The sequence below is a fragment of the Fundulus heteroclitus genome, unplaced genomic scaffold (genome assembly GCF_011125445.2).
Source record: "Fundulus heteroclitus isolate FHET01 unplaced genomic scaffold, MU-UCD_Fhet_4.1 scaffold_68, whole genome shotgun sequence".
Taxonomy (NCBI): domain Eukaryota; kingdom Metazoa; phylum Chordata; class Actinopteri; order Cyprinodontiformes; family Fundulidae; genus Fundulus; species Fundulus heteroclitus.
In genome coordinates, this window is record NW_023397121.1 from 787,289 (window position 1) to 805,852 (window position 18,564).

General features: G+C 41.8%; 2 protein-coding genes across 2 annotated transcripts; both read left to right on the forward strand.

Annotated features, from left to right (window-relative positions):
• Positions 1–5,059: 5,059 nt before the first annotated feature.
• LOC118561625 lies at positions 5,060–8,982 on the forward strand. The gene is made up of 6 exons (XM_036133866.1): positions 5,060–5,147; positions 6,151–6,176; positions 7,525–7,565; positions 7,650–8,029; positions 8,116–8,246; positions 8,536–8,982. Exons 1-6 carry the CDS (start codon positions 5,130–5,132, stop codon positions 8,681–8,683), a joined length of 744 nt encoding a protein of 247 aa, XP_035989759.1. The 5' UTR covers positions 5,060–5,129; the 3' UTR covers positions 8,684–8,982.
• Positions 8,983–12,741: 3,759 nt separating this feature from the next.
• LOC118561623 lies at positions 12,742–18,170 on the forward strand. Its single transcript, XM_036133858.1, has 5 exons — positions 12,742–12,953; positions 13,095–13,114; positions 13,206–13,326; positions 13,420–13,596; positions 16,893–18,170. The coding sequence occupies exons 1-5, from the start codon at positions 12,951–12,953 to the stop codon at positions 17,529–17,531; spliced, it is 960 nt and encodes a 319-aa protein (XP_035989751.1). The 5' UTR covers positions 12,742–12,950; the 3' UTR covers positions 17,532–18,170.
• Positions 18,171–18,564: the final 394 nt, after the last annotated feature.

Genomic DNA, 18,564 nt, shown 5'->3' on the forward strand with positions numbered 1-18,564 from the left:
CCTCTGACCCCTGGGCACATATGCTGCTGACCTCTGACCTCTGGGCAAATATGCTCCTGACCTCTAACCTCTGACCACATATGCTGTGGACCTCTAACCTCTGGGCACCTATGCTGCTGACCTCTGACCCCTGGGCACATATGCTACTGACCTCTGACCACATATGCTGCTGACCTCTGACCTCTGGGCACATATGCTGCAAACCCTGACCTCTAGGCACATATGCTGCTGACCTCTGACAACATATGCTGCTGACCCCTGACCTCTAGGCACATATGCTGCTGACCTCTGACCACTGGGCACATATGCTGTTGACCTCTGACCTCTGGGCAAATATGCTCCTGACCTCTAACCTCTGACCACATATGCTGCGGACCCCTGACCTCTAGGCACATATGCTGCTGACCTCTGACCTCTGGGCACCTATGCTGCTGACCTCTGACCCCTGGGCACATATGCTACTGACCTCTGACCACATATGCTGCTGACCTCTGGGCACATATGCTGCTGACCCCTGACCTCTAGGCACATATGCTGCTGACCTCTGGGCACATATGCTGCTGACCTCTGACCTCTGGGCAAATATGCTCCTGACCTCTAACCTCTGACCACATATGCTGCGGCTTTCAGTCACCTGAAGGTTCTCCATCAGGAGACGTTCTAGATCACCTTCATTATAGAAGATGTACCAACCGAGCTGAACAGCACCCATTTGGATCTAGGTTCTAAAAGTGCCCTCAGCCCAGTTTTATCTGTCAAAGAACGTTCTGATGACGGTCCAACCTTTCCCACGTTCCTCCAGCTACAGACAGAAAAGTCCGCTCAGCGGTTCCCGGTTCTCTTTTGGTTCTCGCTGAGGTTGGCGGACTAAAGACTTCTGGTGTTTGTGCGTCAGGGAACCGACTGGGGGTTCCAGTTGGGTTCTGCTACCAGCATCTTTGCATAGTTCAGTTTACAGCATGACGGGACACCTGGAGGAACCGCCCGGCCCAGTCCGGGTTCTTCAGCACAAGCTAACGGGCCTCCGTCTGCAGAACGTCCAGAGAGCAGACGGTGCATTCAAGGACACTTGTAGATCACTGCAGCGAGGAGGAACCTGAACGTATCGGACTCCTGTCGGTTCTCCCTGCACTCGTTACTGGGTTCTCTCCAGTTCTGCTCCTTATAAACATCAGAACACCAGGAGGAGCAAAGGGAAGGACATGTTCTCCCTGACGTCCGGAAGAACCAGCCTGTTGTCCTGAAGGAACACGTTCTCCTGCATCAGGAAGACATGTTTTCCTCCAGCAGGAACTCATGTTCTCCTCCAACAGGAACTCGTGTTCTCCTCCAGCAGGAACTCGTGTTCTCCAGCCTCAGGAACTCATGTTCTCCTGCATTAGGAACTCGAGTTCTCCAGCCTCAGGAACTCGTGTTCTCCAGCAGGAACACCTGTTCTCCAGCAGAAACATCTGTTCTCCAGCAGCAGGAACTCATGTTCTCCAGCCTTAACACCTGTTCTCCAGCAGAAACATGTTCTCCAGCAGAAATGCATGTTCTCCTCCCTCATAAACATGTTCTCCTGCCTCATAAACATGTTCTCCAGCATTATAAACATGTTCTCCAGCAGAAACACATGTTTGACCGTGACTTTTCTCTCTCTCTCTCTCTCTCTCTCTCTGTCTCTCTCTCTCTCTCTCTCTCTCTGTCTCTCTCTCTCTCTCTCTCTCTCTCTCTCTCTCTCTCTGATCTCAGAATTGTTGCTGTGCTGTGGTGGAGTTTACATTTTACAGTGTTAATAAATTAAGATTTTGGAAGTATTTTAAGCGTCCACTCTCACTAATTTCCATTAACCTGGCCTCAAGGTATTGCACAGTTGGTATACACATTCAGTACCAGGGCCGTGCAGAGACCGTTGGAGGGGCAGGTGCTCAGAGTTAAAGAGGGCACATGGGGCACGGATTTAAAACATCATACAGAAACATACCTTGCTATACATCCGGCTGAAATGTACCAACCCATACTATAAAGAATGTAACATGGAATCAAGGGCGTAGGTTTGATTTGAACTTTAACCCTAGGGACACTATTGGCCCAAAGCTTCATTGGTCTGACATCATTGGTCCTACGCAATATGCATGCTCCTATTTCTTTATGCTTGACTTTAGCATTGTGACGCGTTTCTTCTGTCTAAAGAGAAAAGCAGTATTTCTTGCTACAATTATACAAATTTTATAAGCACGACACACACTAGATGCTTTTTCATACATACATACATATATGTATATATATATATATATATATATATATATATATATATATATATATATATATATATATATATATATACACATATGGAGGACCAAGTCTTCCATATATAAAAATAAATACAGAAATAAATAAATGCTCAATAAATAAATAAGCATACAATTAATTGCCACCAATGAATGAATACATGTATAAATTTAATTGGCTTCTTTATTTATTTGCCTTTGTAATAATTACCATATTTATTTATTGTCCGTTATAATCTTTAACTTTATTTATTAATTACTTATTTTTTAAAGTATTTATTTATGTGCATGTTATAATATTTTTGTCTGTTTTATTCTTCCTTTGTATTTTTTTTACCCTATATATTTCTGTGATGCTATTTATTTCTGTCTGTTCTTTTTACATTTCTGTATGCATTTCTGCCTCATTATGCAAATGAGGAGGGGCTGTGTCTTAAGGGCTTAACTTCTTCCCATTGGTTGGTTAGCATTTTACTGCGTCGGTCAAATCTACATGGCTTTTCCCCGACATGAACATTGTTTAATAATGTCAAACTCAGCAGGCAGACGTTCAGTGACCGACCGCTTAAGGGAAGCTGCTACTAGACTGGAAGAATTAGAACGCTGTACGCAGGGTCCGAAATTAACACTCGCCAGACAGCAAATACGAGTAAATTTCCCGTTTGGCGAGTGGATTTCAGAGGGCTAGCTGCCACATGGCGAGTAAATCTTTGTGACCGCGGTGAAGTCGGTTTGAAGTTGGATATTGGACATTCAAGCTCCACGGAGTCAACGGGATCTAGCTCATGGTTGATCCGGTTGAGGGACTCCGATTTCGGCCAGTGTCTCTCAGCTGCTCCCTCCTCCCACACGCGGTGGTGCAGTTAGGGACCGTCAAAAAACTTTTGAACCAAGCTCTCTTGATAAACAAAAATAAATAAATTCCTTATCTTGTGACCAGCTGTATGAATCAAAACTGAAATCTCCGCTCCAAGTAAGCACCCACACGGACGCAATAGAAAACAGCCAATCAGAAAGAGGGAAGGCGGGATTTAAAGCAGTATAACCAATGACAGTGGAGTTAAACACGTGTGCTGCAGATTTAAAGGGGCAGGACAGACCGGCCAGCGCGAGGCAGCGGAGCTGGGAGAGGAAAAGTAGGGCAGAGTGAGGGGACGTTATGTGGATCATGTAACCAGCCACGGTAGATCTAAATTATTATGATTTTGGACATGCACACACACACACACACACACACACACACACACACACACACACACACACACACACATAAAAAAAAAAAAAAAACACTGACAAAAGGGCACTTTGGGCACCAAGGGGCAGGTGCTCAAGCCCCCCCCCCCCCCCCCCCCCCCCCCCCTGCACCTCCCTGACAGCCACTCATACATTTTTATAGTTTTTTTTTTTATTACTATATGAACAGACACATTGAAACCAAAGAACAAAACACAGGTCCGTTTTACAGGTCCAAGCATTTGTTTAACAAATAAAAGTACTGTATGAGCGTTTTTTTGTGTGTGTTTTTTACAAATAACTACTGTGCTGTAAAATAATAATTTTAATCATCATCATTTTAATCTTGTGTTTTTATCGGGAGAAGAACATAGTTATCGGTAGTTGTTGTCGCTCTTCTTACCTCTGGGCAAAATGATTCTGCTCTGATGCCTTCACGGAGTAGATGCAATTTTGGAGAGACTAAGTCACAAAAACTTGGACGTGTAGACCTGTATCTCTCTACCTAATATTAGAAAAATCACATTACAATATAAACAATTTATTTTCATCTGACTTGTGAAAAGTTATCCCTCGAGCCCAGACGTCAATAGTCCCTCGATTTAAACAAAAATAATCCGCACAGTGCTGAGGTATCATTAGTGTGTTCAGCTTGAATCAACAGGTTAGGGTAGAAGGTCGACCGCCCCAAGATGGCGGCGGTGATTCCTGCGCAGCGACAGTCAATGCGGGATCTACTCTTATATGATGTCTATGGGCAGAACCATAGACGTCATATACGTAGACGCCCCATTGTACGCTGCCGGCCGCTGGGCCGACGTGCCTACAGGGCGGCCATCTTGGGTCAGACCACAGATCAGACAGCTGCTGTCAAAATGAATAGGAGGAGCTCAGATCTCATTTTAATCATATGTGCACAGTGATCGTGACCTTTCAGACAGATTACACCCCCCCCCCCCCCCCCGCACCCCACTGGAATCATGTCTATCCAGTAATTTAGGACCATTTTGTTGTTTTTTGGTGTTTAATGTACTTTTCTCTGCTTCCATCCCTGCTACCCATTAGCACATATTGTGTTTATGCCGGAAAAACTGTAACTGTAAAGCATGAGGAATATCTATTATAAAATCTTACTTATGGAAGGTAATTCCCCAGGATCTGGTTCCTAGTGTCCTTTTATGTGCGCACCCATAAGCGGAGTAAAAGTCGGGCTTCCTGGGACGTAGCTCTGGAAGTTTGCTTACTTTCAATACAAAATCGAAATTATTTATTAAGTTAGACAATAATTTAATTCTATCAATTGGTCCCATGTAGCCCCTAAAGGGGTGACGTTTCAGTCAGTTGATTTATCTGGAAATCGATTGAGAATTCACCGGATTCAGAGTGTCTGAAAACATAAAGTACATTTTCCTGAATTGACGTGTATTCTGTCTGACTGCAGCTTGGTCTGACCTAAGATGGCCGCTCTGACGGCACGCCTCTCACCCGAGGACGCGGCGTCTACGTATTCATGTCTGTGGGCAGAACCCGTCCACCGAGGCGTCTACGTTTATTATGAGGCGAACAACTCATCCGATCGCGCGCATTGAGGAAGTTCACAGCTGAGAACAACAAGGTGGAGAGATGGATCCCTCAGAGAAGGTAGCGACTTTATTTTATTTGACTTTCTTAACAGGCATTATGAGCCATAGATATGTGGACTATCTTCTTTATAATTATTTTTTATAAAGTCCAAAACACATTAAGTCCAATTTCGAAATACATTATAGACTAAACATACAAGGAGCTAAATAAAAATACATATTATATATTATATACAAAATATATATTATAAAATAATAAATAAGTTCGGTGGTAATGTGAGGTTTTTCAGAGTAAATATTAAAACACCAAGATCATAACGATGAGAGCGTTTCCTCGCTTCCCTGAACAAGAAACCAAAGCAAACGTGGCGTTTTGATGAACGCCCTCATTGTAGCGCAGCACGAATTTTCTGCGTACGTCTGTAATTATTTCAACGCAACGGGAACAAATGTTGACACGTTAAAAGCAAATAAGTCTGGATTCACATATTTAGTTTTGCCTTAACCTTCCTTATTTGTCTCTAAAAGAGTAATAAAAAAAAAAACTCTGGGACTTGATGGCAAGGCGATACAGGAATAAAACTAAGTTTTATTAGTTTTATTAAGTCCCAGTCAGAGTTTTATTACTGTATGGCTTTCTAAAGTTTTATTTTGAAATACACAACAGGATAGCACTGTCTCTTTGAACAAGTTGTCTAGGTAAAAGTCAAACTGGTTACCTTGAACAGAAACTTTATACGGTGAAATTATTCAACAATACTTGCAACGCTTCCACGGGAGTTTTTTTTTTCTTCCGTTCATTTTATTGCTGAGTTGTTTCTGTTCCATGTTAAGACTTCATGTGAAAATCAGCTAAATCTAGTTTGGTTACTTTCTCATCTGTTCCCCTAGGCCTTTATTTTGGCAGATAGTCTGTAATTATTCTATTTTTCTTTCTCAAAGTGCATTCATAGCACTTTCTGCACCTTAACCGATGAAGCCATTGTTGTCAGTAAGCAGTTTACATATGTACGTATGAGGAAATATTGTATTTATTTGCTTGTTGTTGTTTCAATTGACAGGAAAACAGAAAGGAGGAGTTTCCCCCGTAAGTATCAGTTACTTATTATGAGTGAATGATGCCAGTGGTTTCAGCATGTGGTGAGTCTGAGTCAGTCTGGAACATTTTCCACTGCAGCCGGATTGGCAGCATTTGGAGAGAGAGAGAGAGTTTGCTGTTGAAAGTCAATGTTCCTCCTTAGTAAAGTGGCACTATGATGCCGTACGCTAGAAATAAAAGCTGAGGACGAGGCCAAACTCAGCATTTCCCTACAAGGTGATGTGATCGGTGGATAACAGGAAACTGCTTTGGCGGCGCAGTCGGATCACCTTTCATTTGCTTTTTGAAGGGCTTGTACCAGCCCGTATGCGTCTAGAGAAAGTAGCCGCCTCGCTCGGTTGCCCGCTCCGCCCGTACCAAAACCCACTGCTGTTGTGGTCTCATGTCGTCCTGCTGTTCTTTGCACACGGTACGCAGGTGAAGGGCCTTGCTGCTCTCCACACCTGAAAGGTAAATCAACTCTGAAAATTGACACTAAACTGCACAGCCAAAGACAAGCTGGTGTCTAAACGTGAACGAAGATGAGAAAAGTCATGGGCTGGCGAGTGCTAGCTGGCGAGACGTCAGGGAGAGAAGAGACGAGAGGAAGAAATGTGACGAGCAACCTGGGCTTCCTGAAGACCTTAACAGAGCCACAGGCTGAGCACCTGCATGCCACGCCGCATTCATGCAATAATTCCTGCAAAAAGAGCCCCAAACAAGTATTGGTGCATAGAAATTAGCACGCTTTTCTCAGCGCTAGAAACGCGTGTGTTGCCTCGCGGCGCTCGTCTGTTGCACCCGTACATGTAAACGTGTTGCTCGGCCCCTGCAGCGTTTGAAAAAGAAACGGCTGCCGTAGTCTGAAGAATGTTGCATTTCTACACGTTAATCTGCAAAGTCAACGCCACGATGCAGGCGACTGCCCACTGTCGCCACATGCTTTTTCAGGAGTCAATGATGCAAGTTAATCTGCTGCTTTTCCTTTGATGGAAGACTTTTTAATCTGGCTGGATGATTCGATTGAAATGACTTCGTAAAGCACCATGAGATGACGTCTTGTCAATTGACGCTATTCAAAGAGATAAAATTGCACTGAACTTGAAATCTGAAAGACCCGGCCGACAGCTAGAGGGGCAAACGTTGGTCCTGAGGCTAAAGGGGAAAGCCTAACCTCTGTTGAGCGCGGGGCAATGCCATTCATCGAGTTGGTGATGCCACTTCTAAGCAGGACGGACAAGAATGAAAGAGAACAATAGTGAAACGTATGCTGCTGACCCCAACAAAGAGCCTGGATAAGGCTGGTTGCTTGACTGGGGCATTTTATGACGTTTTATCTGTTTTTTCTATCTCTCAGATTGAGAGCGAGTGATTTGCTACGCAGCGAGGGTATAAAAGGTAAGTTACATACACCTGTACTGATTATTTTTGAAGTTTTGTGTTTTTTCTTCCTACTTTGCTGATGTCTGTGATGTGCTTCAGGTCCAGAGTATCTGAAATGGGTGTCAGAGGAGGTTTCTAAGAACAGACGCAAAAGCTTCAGCCTAGAGAGTCCTGTTGGGGCCACGCTGACCATAGCCCCTGTGGAGGACACAGAGTACAGGGACCTGCCTGCGGTGGTGAACGGATGGGGCAAGTTCTACTTTCCCACCACGGTCAAGGTGCAGGTCCTGGGTTACGTGACGGGAACGTCGTACCCCTGCGAGCAGCTTGTCTTGATGACATGCGAGGACCAGCAAGTTTACGGCTACGACGAAGAAGAGCTGCACCTGGTGGCCTCCAGCCTGGATCAGTTGTTGGAGGAGGGAATAGCCTACCCTCCATCCAAGAGCTATTACCATGGAGAGGCCTTCAAGGACATGGTGAGCCACTGACTGGGAATGTGTGAGCGTGCGTTCTGACCGCCAGTCTGGGACTCTAATGTTTTGGTGTTGTCTGCTACGCTTAGACCAGCGAGGATTGGGAGAAGGTGAAGCAGAGCCCTGTGGGGAAACAGTTGGATGAGAAGCATCGCGATCTGGTGGCTTCTTACAAATCCAACATGCTGAAGAATCTGAGACTCATCAGAGAGAAACAGAGGTGGGTGTCCTTCCATTAGGTCCCCAGTCAAAAAGAAATGCTGCAAGTGTAAAAAATGTTTATATAAGTAAAACAAAACCTGAGTTTCAAACTAGAAATGGCAAAGTCAACCAGTTAGCCTGACTTTAAGCATGCAAACTCTGTTCCATGCATCGTGTGTCTGAATGTAGCAGTTTAGGCTAAATGCAACATGATATGCAGCTGGATTCATGAGAAGCAGTGGACATCCACATGTTACACCTGCTGTGTGACGGCCAGCATTGTAATCCTTCTGTCCTGCTCCCTGTAGGTATCATGAACAGCACGGCCGCCGCCTCCCTGAGGACGTCTGGTCCCAGTTTCAGACCGCTGCAATGCGGGGGCACAGCAGTGACCCAAGGGTCAGCCATTGCACCCCACATCCGGAGGTTGTACCCCCCGGTGCGGCGCACCCATGATCCTTTGCTGCATGTCTCTCCCCCTCTCTCTGACCCCCGTTCTGTTCAGCCCACACTCATTTATTCATTGTATTATATTTACATTTGAATAAAAAATGATTTTTTAATTTGTTTTTAGATACAGTCAATAAATAATGTGAACCTGTATCATTACGTAATAACCTCCAAGTAAACATGTGTGGCTTTTTTTTTTTTTTACTAATCTTTATTAAAAAATTAAGTTGTCTCAATGTTTTGATATCGAGTCTGTTACGCGGGTGAAGATTCTCCGTCATCAGGTCATGGTCATTCCAAAAAAAGGTAAAAAACAAAGCAACTGGACTTGTTTTCCATAGTTAAAGACGTTTCGCTTCCTCTCCAAGAAGCTTTCTCAATTCATAAAGTCTGGAGTAATGTGGACTAACCAGCTTTATACTACTGCCTAACAAAGGCCTGTAATGACTTAGATAACATGCAGATTCAGCAGAAACAGGTCCACTTCTTAGTAATGGGCGGTCGTTAAAGCCGTTAAGCCAGCAGATTGGACAGAAACTGGTCCACTCCTCTGTAACGAGGAGTCGTTAGGGTCGTTATTAGCCTGGCTTAAAGGAACGATGTTTGATCACCTGAATGAGGGTGAGAGTTAAAGTGATCTTGTGCTCATTGTATGGAGGTGAGCATTGAGGTGAAGTTTGGTAGGAATCAACCCTGTTGCTGTGTTATAAATTTTAGAGAGTTGGAACCTAAGGCCTCCTCCTCTGTTCAAAGTTGGTTAAACAACCAACCTAGAAGGATTGGTGACCCATGGCGAAAAGATGAACATATCAGTTATTTCAATAACACACACCAGCCCATCATTAATTGCATATGTTGCAAAATGGTAACAAAAAAAAAAAAAACAAAAAACCGTGGTTTCTCATTATTTTGTTTAAAGTTCAGCTTTATTTCCAGATGCTGTGCGTGAATGCACACGCGTGCAGCTTAGACGGACCAGAACACTGCTTATAAACGCCATAGACATCATAAATGTAGACGCCTCGGTGGGCGGGGTCTGCCTCTGCTGCGATGCGTCAGAGCGTCCGCCATGTTGAATGTGGCAAATCTGCCACTGCGTCTCTTAATAAAGGTTTTGGCAACAATTGCTCGTTTTGTCAGGGTGACGGCCAAAGTATTGAACATTAATTGTGGAGTGTTCTCATGTCACAATACTTCAGTCGGAATTGCAAAGAATCCTTGCAGAAAGAAATTTGGTTCATCAAAATTGTAAGTATTGCTAATCTTTAACAATTGGGCCTTTCCTGCAGATGAAATATATTTATAAATCCTAGCAAAAAATTATGTCCACAACATGAAATTATATGGAAAAACCCTCATATAATGATTTTAATTAAATGATTTATAAGCGTATGCTGCATCTGTTGAAACAACTTGCAAAAACAACTTTATCTCACACACAGATCCCTCGTTTATGTTTTTACTTTTCTTTTTGCTTTAACTGCCCATTTATCATATGTTTTATTTTATGTATTTCACTGCTTGTGCTAAGAAGCATTTATAGACTGGAATAGATTAGATTAGTATAGACTAAAAGGCGCACAGTGTTTCATTTTACCCATTTTGCATATGTTTATTTTACTTTTACTTTTTATATTCTACTCTGTAGACTGTAGCTAAACAACTGTATTGTACATGTTGATGTTTAGTTTATCTTAATTTTGTTATTCTATTCTGACTGAATTGTGTTGAAGGTCCTCTTTGTAATGTTATTTGTTTGAAATAAAGTTGGGAAGACAAAGCAAAATAACATAACTGTCAAGGTTATTTTCAATAAGAAAAACACATCTCGCTGAGTTTCATGTGTCGGCATTCTACTAGACACTATAAATTTAAAGTACTGGCCTAATCCTGCTTCGCTCTGAAGGCCCATTTTTACCCCGGTTTAAGATTTGACAATAGATGAGACTTAGACTTAGACAACTTTATTTGTCATTTTGTATGCACAGGGTGCGTACAGCTTGTAAATTGCAGTAAACATTAGATTACAGTATAAGGTGCAGCAGTGATTTAAAAGTAAACAATATAAATGTAGACAATGCAGGAGAAGTCACAGTGTACAGGTAAGTATTTTTAAAACCATTTGTATGTACAGAATTAGATTGTGCAAAGGGTGTAATGATTTGTGATCAGAAGATGAACCCGGTATTCAGCCAGACACTTGACTTTTATGCTTCACAGGATTTATTGGAGTGATGACGAGGGAGGATCAGGCAGGTATACAGAAAACAATCCACAGCCAGGTACAGAGAAGACATCCAAGGAGGGCAAAAACAAAAATAGACGAACCGGGCAGACTCAAAAAATAGGCAATGGGATAAGGACAAGAAATCAGACAGGCAAATAACAAGAATGCTGGGAAACTCTTACCGGACAGGTGGATGAGGAAAGCAACACATATGTGACGTTCTGGCAGGGAGCAGAGAACTGAGGCAGGTATAAATAGGCAGGAGAACAAAGGAGAGAGGGAGAGCTAATTAAACACAACAGGTGGAAGTAATCAGAAGGAGAAGAAGTGGCTGAAAGAGTGACAGGACAAGTGGCAGGAAACAGGACAGAACTGAACTAGACAAAATACTGAACTAAAGTAATCATACAAACTACACCCTAGAAAGAAAACAAAAACTAAGACAGAGCAAAAACACAAGCACCTAATAAAAATCAGAAACTAATGTAAGTACAGGAACCATGACTAAATAAACTAAAACTTTGCAGAAGCTATGAAAGAATCCAACACGAGACCTAGACCAGAAATAAAACCGGAGGCAGGAGAGTGAACTAACTGATCAAAAATTAAACATAAACCAAGATGGACACCAGAATATTACAAAAACTAAGAGTTCGGCAGCATCTGTAATGCTGGGATGGAGATGCAATGATGCAAAATGTGGAAATATGTGAATGTTGTGCAGAGTTTATATTTTATAGTTCAGCAGTTCTACAGTCTGATGGCAGCAGGGAAAAAGCTGCTGCAGAACCTGGAGGACCTGCAGAACCTGGAGGACCTGCAGCACCTGGAGGACCTGCAGAACCTGGAGAACCTGCAGAACCTGGAGAACCTGCAGAACCTGGAGGACCTGCAGCACCTGGTGGACCTGCAGCACCTGGAGAACCTGGAGGACCTGCAGCACCTGGTGGACCTGCAGCACCTGGAGGACCTGCAGCACCTGGAGGACCTGCAGAACCTGGAGAACCTGCAGAACCTGGAGGACCTGCAGCACCTGGTGGACCTGCAGCACCTGGAGGACCTGCAGAACCTGGAGAACCTGCAGAACCTGGAGGACCTGCAGAACCTGCAGAACCTGCAGAACCTGGAGAACCTGCAGAACCTGGAGGACCTGCAGCACCTGGTGGACCTGCAGCACCTGGAGAACCTGGAGGACCTGCAGCACCTGGTGGACCTGCAGCACCTGGAGGACCTGCAGCACCTGGAGGACCTGCAGAACCTGGAGAACCTGCAGAACCTGGAGGACCTGCAGCACCTGGTGGACCTGCAGCACCTGGAGGACCTGCAGAACCTGGAGAACCTGCAGAACCTGGAGGACCTGCAGAACCTGCAGAACCTGCAGAACCTGGAGAACCTGCAGAACCTGGAGAACCTGTTGGACCTGCAGCAGATGCTGAGGAGCCTCTTCCCAGAGGGCAGCAGGGAGAACAGTCCATGGTGGGGGGGTGAGGGGTCCCTGATGATGTTACGGGACACACAGCGCTGAGATGAGAAGTCATTGATCAGAGGTAAACATTGTAATATGCATATTTAATTCATTAGGAATTGCCAACGGAGACAAGAGTTACATTACCAGTGAACCTACGTGCTTCTCCCAGACATTGCTGCTTTAGTCTGATCTAAGTTCACAAAGACATCCTTTACTACACTCACTGCCCTCCTCCGCTGAGTTACCTGCCTCGCCTGTCTATGTGGTCCTTTACAAAGAGACTGTTCTGCTCTGCAAAGCGTCAAGCCAAATGACCCCCCCCCCCGCCGCCAAAAAACCCAACTGCATGTTTACTCTCCCTGAAAGAGGGAGACAGTCAACAACCCCGCTCTCCCATATGAATACAACTAAGATATTTATTTTCCTCAACAACACTCAGCCTATGGCAAAGCTCTCATGGTTCTTTCAGTTCTGGATTTAGATTCAGGGTGGGGTCCACTTCACTCAGGAACCCAGTTTGTTGAGTCGAAGGGGAAGGACGTTATACTTCTGCTAGTTTCATTTATCAGGAAGCAACGATGGTGAGTGGCAGCCTTTATGGGGTTATCTTTGTTTTCATGTTTAGGTTTACCTCTATCTTTAATATTTCTCTATTGGTATAAATACATGGCCATCAATTAAATGCACACTATTATAATGTATTTCTGATATATCATTTACAGGATGCTGGGCCGAATGACCGGTATGTAAGTTAGTTTATAGGAACATGAAAGATTATGTTGTTCCCTGGTTTTAAATTTTCCTTAATTTCACAATTTTTCTTATTGATTTAGCGTTCCTGTAGAGTTCCTGAGAGTTAATGAACCTTTCAGAGAAAACGCCTTTCTACTTATTGATATGATGTTAAAAATGGCTCCAAAAACCCGAGAAAACACTTCACAACTGGTGGATGAGGTTCGTCATGTGATTGTGATCTGATGCTTCACACTCAGTGCACCCTCATGCAAATAGAAAATCAGATTTCTATGTATGTTTTTCATTTTCTAGATTCTTCACAGCATTTTCTTTATGGGGATGATTCATACAAGACCATTTTCCCCCGGAGAAATTTTCGCTGGTCACGATGAGATGTTGGCAGAAGTACAGAACACCTACCCCGAGCCTTTCAGACGGTATTTCCGTCGCCTGCCAAGACGGAGTCCGTTTTCATGTGTGCTGGACATGGTGAGATGTTTTCATTTGGTGAAGTCCTACATGTAATTCATAGCCCTAAACTTTCTCATATCTTGAGACTTTACAACCCCTAACATCCATGTGACAGAACAACAGGGGTAAATAATTATGAATAAAATGACACAATAATAATTCTTTATGTTAAATGCGCTCTAAAATGTAGACGGATAAACTGGCCAAAAGAAATCCAGCTCGAGTATGTTGGTGTAGAAATCTCACTCTCACCTGCAATGTGTTTTATTGTAATTTGCTTGTATCGTAAACCATCTGCTAAATTGGACTTTTATAACAACTTAAAACTTCTTCTTAATCATTGTGATTTAAATTAAAAAAATTATAATTATTGGAGATTTTAATGTAAACTGGAATGATAAGAAAGCTAGAAAGAACCTAAAACAAGTTACTGAACATCTTAATTTTAAACAGTTAATAGAACAACCTACTCGAATAACTTCGCACTCCAAAACTTTGATAGACTTGCTTTTTGTAAATAAACCTGGAAGAATTATCAAAACTTTTAATTATGTGACTGGGTTGTCTGACCATAATGCCATCTTCTTCTCAAGAAAACTTACAAAAAAACGATGATTCATATAGGCCAAATGCAAAAGTCTCACCCAAAACAAGAATTCCCAAAAAATTACTACTAAACCTTGTGGAAGCTCTGCAAAGTTGTGATTGGAACGAAATCACTCGAAGTAAAGATGTTGAAAATAGCAGCTGCCTATTTCACAAGAAAATTAACGAAGTAATGTTAAATTTTACCAAAAGGGGCAGCCACAACAAAAGAGAGAGATGTCTATTATCATGGATGAATGAAGAATGTAAGAAATGGATGAGAGACAGAGATGAGCAACTAAAAAAATATATGAAATCCCGTCTCATCACTGACAGACATAAATTTACCTCATTAAGAAATAAGGTTACTCAAATTATGTGAAAGGTTAAAGCAACTTTTTTCATGAACATCATTTCTGAAGCAAATGGAACTTCCAAAAAGATCTGGCAAAGTTTAAATAAATTAACAGGGAAGGATAAAAAAGCTAAACAAGAAATTGAGCTAAAAATTAACAATATTGCTGTGACTGATAAAGATCTACTGACAAAAGAATTTAATAATTATTTTCTAAATTCTGTGAGAGAAATAAGTGAATTATTTCCATCTCCTGATCTCAAACCAAGGTCCATTGATCTCACACAGCCTGTTTTTAATTTACGTGAAATAAAAGGGCCGGAAGTGTCCAAAATTATTGGTTCACTAAAAAATTCAAAACCTAAAGACATTCATGGACTAGACACTCATCTCCTAAAATTATGCAAAGAGTCCCTTATTGCACCAATAACACACATGGTTAATTTATCACTTAAACAGAGAATTGTCCCATCATCCTGGAAACTGGCCACAGTCACCTCAATCTTTAAATCTGGTGACAGTTCAAATATATCCAATTACCGACCAATCTGTATACTTCCAGTTGTTTCCAAGGTTGTTGAGAGATGGGTAGCAAATATTATAAATGAACATTTAAATAATAGTCCCTTTAACCTACATAAAATGCAATTTGGCTTCAGAGTAAACCACTCCACTGAATCAGCAAGCAGCTTTTTTATAGAAAAGGTGAAAAGTAAATTGGATATATACCCCTGTGTTGGTGCAGTGTTCCTTGACCTTAAAAAGGCTTTCCACACTGTCAACCATGAAATTCTTCTAACAAAATTGTCAGACTTCAATTTCTCGTCAGAGGCAATTCAGTGGCTTAAATCATATTTATCCTCAAGAAAACAATGTGTAAAAATTGACAGTATAAAATCATCGGTCGTGGATGTCTCTGTCGGTGTACCGCAAGGATCAATACTTACCTGTTATTCTCCCTGTTCATAAATGATCTTCCCAAAACATGTAATAATGTAAATTTTCAAATGTATGCAGATGACGCTGTAATTTATACTCATGCAAGGAGTGTTAAAGAGGCAGCTTCTATTCTGACCTTAGCCATGGAGCAAGTAAATGACTGGCTTTTTAAATCATGTTTGCTTCTCAATTCCAAAAAAACGGTCTGTTTGATGTTCTCAAAGCAATCAAAAGAAATAAAAAGCTCTGGAGTATTCTTGAGAGGAGAAGAATTACAACTTGTCACAGAATTCAAGTACCTCGGCGTGATACTTGATTCAACTTTGTCTTTCAAAAATCATATTAAAAAACTTGCCAATACTGTCAAATTTAACTTTAAAAATTTTAAACAAATCAGGTCTTTTTTAACACTTGGTGCTGCTAGAATGGTTCTCCACTCAATGGTTTTATCTCACATTGAATACTGCATCACAAGTTGGTCTCTCACCACAAACCAATTTAAAATTAATTGAATCACTGCACAAAAAATCTCTTAAAGTGTTTGACCAAAAAAAACAATTCTTTCCATGTATGTAATATATTGAACAAGTACAATCTCTTAAATTTAGAAAATTTTATAAATTTTAAGTATGTACGCTTCATTTATAAAGCGCTACATGGACTAGCTCCACCTCCTTCAAACCTCAGATTTAAGTGGCCTGAGAACCAGGTTCTCCTCCAGAGGAGCAGTGAGGTTCCTCACAGGAGAACCTTTGGTCAGAACACTCTCTCTCTGTGAGAGCCACTAACATCTGGAACATCTGGAACAGTCTTCCTCTGCACTGATCAGCTTTAGAGCTCAACTCAAACTATGGATGGTCATGTGACCACTAAACTTTTAACATTTTCCTTGTGATGCTTATATTGTAGATTATATGTTCTTTCTTATGTATTTGCCTGCCTAGGGACTACGGATGAAAACTAGCTTTGTGGCTATAATCCAGCATATTTACATTTGTTTTTATACTGATGTTCATTAATGTGCTTTGTCCCTACTCAAATAAATAAATAAGATCTAAACATGTTGGTGCGTGTTTGTGCTCACGCCCCTAGACTTTGATTCTCCTAAATAACATCAAGGTCCAACCACCTGCCTTCAAGTTTTACCTCAGCAGTAAAGTGAATGCCTGTGTGTATTTTGAGGCGTGTTGATGGCTTGTTTTTAGTTTGCTAACGCACAGGGTGGGGAAGTAGCAAACGTGTGAAACAACTTCCTCTGGTTAGACAAGACCAACATGGATTTTTTTTTTTTTGACGTTCATAAATGTGCTGTAGCAAAACTCCCACTATACAGTTGCACATTAAGCCATATGCATCATCAGAAATGCCCCCCCCCCCCCTGGAATAATAATGTGCCTTTTTGATTTTTTGTTTCATTATTTTTGTTTGACCTCAGGTTGTTTCTTGGCGGGGTCAGGAGAATGAAGAAGACATAAGAACGAGGCTGCAAGCAATAAAAAATAGGTTGATCCAAGACTATTTAGGAAGAAGACCGTTGTCCTCCGCCATGCTCTGCGTCTCTCGTGTTATTGACCAAAACGAGTCGAAGAGGCACTACGGAGTCTCCATGTCCGCCCCCTGGTATCCTTCACGCCAAATCCTGATTGCTGCCTCCTGTTTTAGCTTCTGGAATGAATTTGTAGCCGATGCTGTGATGACCTTCTATCCTGAAAAAGTGAGGAGGGAAAATTTTGATGGCACCTTCTGGTTGGAGCCACGTGTAAACTGTCAGGCCTTTGACATCAGCTGGGGACAAAGAAGGAGCCCTTGCCTTTCTTGTCATAATATGTTTGGCTTGACCACGATTGACACACGGGAGTACCCCTATGGCAACTGTGCTGAAGCAGAAAGTTTAAGCAAACTGCTTACAGAGGGAGAAGCTAGAATGAGAGTAAAAAGATCTGCAACCTGGAATGAAGAAAACAGGGTAAGGGTTAGACAGGAAGTTCGCAGCTATCTTGTGCGTTTACTGAGGAATGTGAATGGCTTTGAATGGGATAATAATTATTACACTCCACAAAGGGCCAGACTTTAAAGTGGAGATGGTTTAACTGTAAAATCCTACTCAATCTCTGTGACATGTCTTATGTCAATGGTTTGGAAGTAGAAAATATTTTTTCGTGATTTGTTTCTGCAAAATATGGGACAACATTTTTGAAAAGTAATATTACTGAGTTTAAAATGAGACCTAATGAGCATCTTTAGCCTCATTTTACAATGACATGTGCCTTTTATCTAACATAAACTCAGCTGTTGGACCGTCATTGCTGTTGTAGGTCCTAAAATGTAAAATAACTTTAATTCAAGCTTTAAACAGAGAGCTTTTTTTCTCTATCTGTAAATCTGTCTTTTTCTCGCTTTGACTCTCTGACCCCTTTTGTGATGGCTTTATTTTGTGTTAATTGTTAGTAGGTCTGTGCTTAATGTATGGCTGTTGCCAACCTATTTAGGTATTTGTCTCTCTACCTTCTCTTGTAATGTATGCCATGTGCCTCCTGTTAGTTTTGAGTTATTTCCTTTTGTTTCTTTCCAGCTCTTTGGGACAGTGCTGTTGTTTAAAGAGCGTCTCTAATAAAGCTGGATTGGGCTTTGTTGGAGATGAGCGATAGTAATTATATGTCATACTGTAAATCTATCTATTGCAAAATTCAATAAACCTTTTATGACTTCTTTTTTTGGTCTCGTAATCAATGGTTTAAATTTCTTGATTGATTTTTCTGTGTAACCAATATTCAAGGTTTTGTGTACCGAAAAATCAGACAATAAAACTATGTCCACCTTTAAAGGTTACATATATTGTTTGTAACTTACAAAAATGAAACGTTTTAGAGAGAAAAGTCTAAAGAAGAAAAAAGCTGATAACCCTGCTTGCTTGACTGTGCATACACTGTTAAACTACTCCTCTGTTGAAGCACCTGTTGCTTCAATTTCAGAACTTGGTTTTCTTTGGTTGGAGTCAGATGGCATCCTATGTCCTGACTTCACAATGTTTTCACAGTTGGAAGGGTTCTCCAGATCTATCAGAATGTGAGTACATGGCCTATTTACAGCCAACTTCAGGCGTTTTC

Excerpts from the sequence above, each read along its gene's own strand:
- LOC118561625 (XM_036133866.1), top strand. Across the intron at positions 7,566-7,649 it reads ACGCAGCGAGGGTATAAAAG|GTCCAGAGTATCTGAAATGG; the intron begins GTAAGTTACATA and ends GATGTGCTTCAG. Across the intron at positions 8,247-8,535 it reads CTCATCAGAGAGAAACAGAG|GTATCATGAACAGCACGGCC; the intron begins GTGGGTGTCCTT and ends TGCTCCCTGTAG.
- LOC118561623 (XM_036133858.1), top strand. Across the intron at positions 13,327-13,419 it reads CTTCACAACTGGTGGATGAG|ATTCTTCACAGCATTTTCTT; the intron begins GTTCGTCATGTG and ends TTCATTTTCTAG. Across the intron at positions 13,597-16,892 it reads TTTCATGTGTGCTGGACATG|GTTGTTTCTTGGCGGGGTCA; the intron begins GTGAGATGTTTT and ends GTTTGACCTCAG.